General features: G+C 47.4%; 3 protein-coding genes across 3 annotated transcripts; 2 read left to right on the top strand and 1 right to left on the bottom strand.

Annotated features, from left to right (window-relative positions):
• Window positions 1–156: 156 nt before the first annotated feature.
• Window positions 157–345, top strand: Pmar_PMAR014475 (hypothetical protein; the record flags this gene model as incomplete). The annotated part of the gene is made up of 1 exon (XM_002776567.1): window positions 157–345. One exon carries the CDS (start codon window positions 157–159, stop codon window positions 343–345), a length of 189 nt encoding a protein of 62 aa, XP_002776613.1.
• Window positions 346–347: 2 nt separating this feature from the next.
• Window positions 348–949, top strand: Pmar_PMAR014474 (hypothetical protein; the record flags this gene model as incomplete). Its single annotated transcript, XM_002776566.1, has 4 exons — window positions 348–516; window positions 563–709; window positions 752–831; window positions 875–949. The coding sequence occupies 4 exons, from the start codon at window positions 348–350 to the stop codon at window positions 947–949; spliced, it is 471 nt and encodes a 156-aa protein (XP_002776612.1).
• A 2,382-nt stretch (window positions 950–3,331) lies between these two features.
• On the bottom strand, window positions 3,332–4,740 carry Pmar_PMAR014473 (conserved hypothetical protein; the record flags this gene model as incomplete). The annotated part of the gene is made up of 8 exons (XM_002776565.1): window positions 3,332–3,442; window positions 3,494–3,782; window positions 3,832–4,063; window positions 4,107–4,160; window positions 4,206–4,281; window positions 4,321–4,428; window positions 4,467–4,597; window positions 4,650–4,740. The coding sequence occupies 8 exons, from the start codon at window positions 4,738–4,740 to the stop codon at window positions 3,332–3,334; spliced, it is 1,092 nt and encodes a 363-aa protein (XP_002776611.1).
• Between the last annotated feature and the right edge of the window lie 11 nt (window positions 4,741–4,751).

The following is a 4,751-nucleotide window of genomic DNA, read 5'->3' as shown; positions in this document are numbered from 1 at the left end:
ATCTATGCTGTCATGTGGACGTGGAACGTTTTTATCGTCATATGCTCGCAACTTACAGCAAGATGAGGAAGATTCAGAGTTCAAGAGTGTTGCTGTGTACCTCTTCAATTGGATATTACTCACTGGTACTGTCCACTCCATCTTCAAACACTATGTATGTCTACAGCGCCGGAGACGAACACCCTTCGTGACATTCTACGTAGAGATGCTAACACGGAGCGGGCCCTAACCATCACTTGGCAGCAGATCACTGATCTAGCTATGAACACAACTGATTGGGATAAGAAAGAGTTGCCTCTGTTTATCAAAATACTCGTAGGCCTCATTAGTCCCCAGCTCGAATAACTATGTATGCTAACGAGGTGCCCTGGATGAGTAATCCTCCCAGTGCCTTGTCGTTTTGCTTATGGGCGGGGAGATATGACCTGGCCTGTAAATTCGTCGGTATGATTGCTGATGACCAAGTCTCTATTGGCTCTGCTGTGCCATGGAGTGTCCGCAAGGGCTTGGATGGCTGTAGGAATCGAGTGACTATGTATGCATAGCCTTTCCGTCCTCGTAGGCAACCCTACCCAGTCAACAGCTCATGCGGACAATGGCGATGGTGATACAGAGTCTCTGCTGCAACTGGATCAATTAGTGCATCTCCTGGAATCACCGGTCTTCACTAGATTGCGGCTTGAACTACTCCCTAACTCTTATCTTATCGGTAGGGACTCCATATACAACCTCAATATCTAGTGATTTTTAGAGGCTCCGGATAGGATAAAACGGCAGAGTCTGCTCGATTGCCTCGTAGGTTTGGTAATGCTCGTCCCACAGAACACTAGAGTAGTACAACTTGCTATATTATGTCACAGTTATTGTCTCACAGGCCTTTCAGTTGCTCAAGAGGAGGCTCGATGTAGTTTATAAAGCATTCGCTGTCTCGTCCAGTTTGATTATCTAAATTGAGTAGTGCTATGAATGTGATATTGTTTCCTTATTATCTCCTTCGAGTCGAGTTGATGAGTTGTAGTTCGATTTGCTGCAGTGTCCAGTTATGCGAGGGCAGTAGTCTGGCCTACCGGGAAGGATCTGCTTGCCTGAATGTCGCTATGAGACGGAGACAGTCGTCACCTGGGATATCGGGAAAGTCAATTTGAACCCAGTGATCCCTTCGATAACTCTCTTTAACGGCCACTCACTCTTCAAATCAACTTCCAGTGTTTTGGAAAAGCAAAATTATGAATGTGCCGTTAGATTTTGCTAGAGGTTACCCGGTTAACTTCTAGAGGTTACCCGCGCTATCCGAATAACGACGGTGAACACAACTTTTCCCTAAATGCTGAAAAGTATTAGTAATGCGTGTTCCATATTCATGTCAGTTTTATTTGAACGCACTCATCGGCACCGCTAGCGTGCTCTCTCGAGAAGGCCCAAGAGCCGTCTCTCCGCCACCGCTAAGTCCTCACAAGTCACTGTGCGAGTCGACCTCTTCACTTGATCAACCATCGCTTCGATAGTGCACGGGCATTTGGTATCATCTGGGATTATTCGCCCTATGTTGCACGCTAAGAAGCATGCACAGCGAGGACGAAGCTCATCTGATAGGCGACGGGCCCAAGGGCCATCATGGACAACGTGACGAGCGGCCACATGGAGACGAGCCAGATGAGAGCCATCATAGTAGATTGGAAAGCTGCAACACTTTCCCAAGGAGAGTGACTCCAATAATGCTATCGCAGTGTTCAGTTGAAGGTTGGTACCGTTCTTCTTTCCCAAGGCATGGTAAATAGATGCAACCTTGTTGAGGACTTGTAAAACACATGCATATTCCATCATAACGATGCCTTCATCAAACTGTAGTCTTAACACAGACTCGTCATTATCATCAGCATCACCATTAACGTTACAATACTCATCATCTATCATATCAGGAGCTGCTGGAATCCATCCGCAACCATCCCACACCACACGAGCGTCTTTAACGACCTTGCCAGTGACTGCTATCTCAAGTTCACACTTGATGAGAGAGACGACGCGGCCACTGACGGGCACCTGCAGACACGACGAGTTCAACTTCTCCTCGATATCTCACGGGTTCACTTTCACTTTATTGCTATCAGAAATCGTCATTGATAGGACTCGCAAAGCGACAATATGTATCACTCTCAGTATCCGAATAACCCATAGCAAGCTGCATCAAAAAACCTGTCAGGCCGTCCTCTGTCACGCCGTCCCACACCAACACCATAAAGGCTATAATCGCCACGACAGAACCATGATGCCTTGCAATGTACTCTTAACATTCTTCCTGCTGCACACCCGTCATTGCCCATATGAAGGCAGCAGCAACCGTAGAGAACTCACTTCAGGTCGATCCTCGATCCAGTTGAAGGACAGTGGATGAGTAATGGATGGAGGAGCAGCTGAGCTGATGCCAGAGCATTCTCGTATGCAGATGACGCTGATGCGGCATATTTTATGCTGTCTCCCACATCATGACGGTGATAGTCCATTCTTCACACCTTCCGACGACTCGTGCAATGCCAATTCCTGTACGAGTGAGCCCTGTGGGTGACAGTACGTATATATCCACAATTGGAGTGGAACGATTCCTCCTTAACCTCCCATTCTATCCGGATCATGGATGGATCATGGAGATGCTCACTGCTGCCGTCATCATCAAGATCAGCTTCCCTCCTACTCTAATAGCATCACGATACAGGCCGACGGCGGCGGCGGGGGAAGGTTGCCACCATGATGGCCTTACCTCCCAAATACCCCCTTGCATAAGAGCAATACCTCCCGCGGTCTGACTATCGGTAGAGCTCAACCTCAACCTCTATTTAGAGGACGACTTGCAAATGAAGATGGCTCGTTGCGGACTGCGAAATGAACCTCAATGTGACGCCGACCGAACAAGGGTATACCAGGAGGTAGTGAGGGTAGTTGGCTGAACCGGATGTTGATACTATTGATACGACGATGAGCACTTGTTGTTCTTGATAATGCTACAGGAGGAGGTCAAGTGAGGTCTATGATCAAATAGTGTGGAGCGCTGACCTCTATAAGAGGAGGCTCCTAGCTGTCCAGGAGTAGTAATGGCATGGGCAGGCTGTCCAGCATTGTTAGAGTGGGAGCAGCCGGGCTTATATGCAGCTATAGTTAGGGTTGGATACTGACCATGGCGTTGTCGGGGTGAAGATATGTATACATAATTATAACAACACACCAACCACTGTCCTATTACCGACACACTATGATCGACGACACAACACCGTGAGAGGCATTGATAACAATGATGATGATGAATCAGCGAGCATGATTAAGTCCATGGCTACACTAACTACTCAAGATAGACACCATTCTCGCCAGCCCACTTCTTGAAGACTCTATTTATGATGTACTCGACTTGTGGTATTTGATGCACCCTAGTACCTCGTAGTAGATCAACCACCTGATCAACACCTACTACTACTAAAGCGACCACAACGAAAGGTCCTACTACCTGCTGTAGTTGTTCGGCTGGGGCCATGCCGGCTATAACCAACTGGAAGACTCCTACTGCGGAGCCTCTTTTACCATCCCAGAATTCGGGATCAGGATCGAGTCGCTCGAGCACATCAAAAGCCTTACAGGCTATAAAGAAGTGGCCATGCTTGTAGCAGTCGTTAGCTATCATTTGCAGTAGGTTAAATATCTCCGTAGACGGGGAGGCCTCTTGACGGCAGTACAACTCCCAGGCTGATGTCGGATCACCATTCATGATGAAACATCTGCATACCCACGAGAGGTAACTGAGTAGATATCAGCTACATACTGCTGCTGATGGTAGGGGGGCACTACCCGAACTCAGACGTATATTGGGTGTTATGTATCGAGAGGAGGGCTTGTTGGGCTTCCTTATAGTCACCAACACTCCCACATGCTATACCATAATTCCAGTTGAAATCATCATCAGCAGAGAAATAAGCCTTGATACTCTTCAAGTACACCAAAGCGTCCTCGAACTGCTTGCCCAGGTATAAGCAGGATGCCATACACTGACGTCCTGGTATTGTATCGCATTCTGAAGCACCTAGAGGCCAAAAGTGGCGAGCGAATGGTATGGGTATCACTACTCGCTCCAACTAGATTGAAGACTTGTTGTGCTGTCTGCAACGACGCTCTCGACCCTGTATAGATCCAAGTAGGTAGTGAAGCAGTAGCATTAGTCTGACCCCCTTGTTGCTGTCCTATAACAGTATGTACTACAGCCTTGAGGATATGCTCTCGTGGTTGGCTAGGTATAACCCCCTACAACCACAATAGACTCACTCTAGCTGCCTACACTACCTCGAGTAGATTGAGGGCCTCTTGAGGATCTCCCTTAGGGTCCCTTAGATGGTATATGATCAAATTCAACCTAGCCTCCGGGACTATGTCTAGTAGTTGTGGTAATATCTACACATACTGCACACAGTGATACACATACTGCTTACTTCAAGAGCCCCTTCCCCATCACGGAATACAACCCTATTATGCCTGAGTATATCATTATGATTATATACTTTAGCGCCATGGTCAGCGCTGTGCTCACTCAACGCTTTACACGCATCCTCGGCTGCTTTACCTACTTGAGCAACGTAACAATAGTAGTAGTAGAGTACTTCTGTCCACACTACCATTGTAAAGTTGATACTGGCAGCATGCCTTGAGGTTATTGGCCGTGATGGAGGTAGGATACGTGGCTAGATACCTGGAAGTAGTCATCATTATGATACCTC

Source organism: Perkinsus marinus (genome assembly GCF_000006405.1).
Source record: "Perkinsus marinus ATCC 50983 genomic scaffold scf_1104296953328, whole genome shotgun sequence".
NCBI classification, from domain to species: Eukaryota; Perkinsozoa; order Perkinsida; family Perkinsidae; genus Perkinsus; species Perkinsus marinus.
Note: the sequence above shows the minus strand (reverse complement) of the source record. Positions and strands in the feature narration are given on the sequence as shown.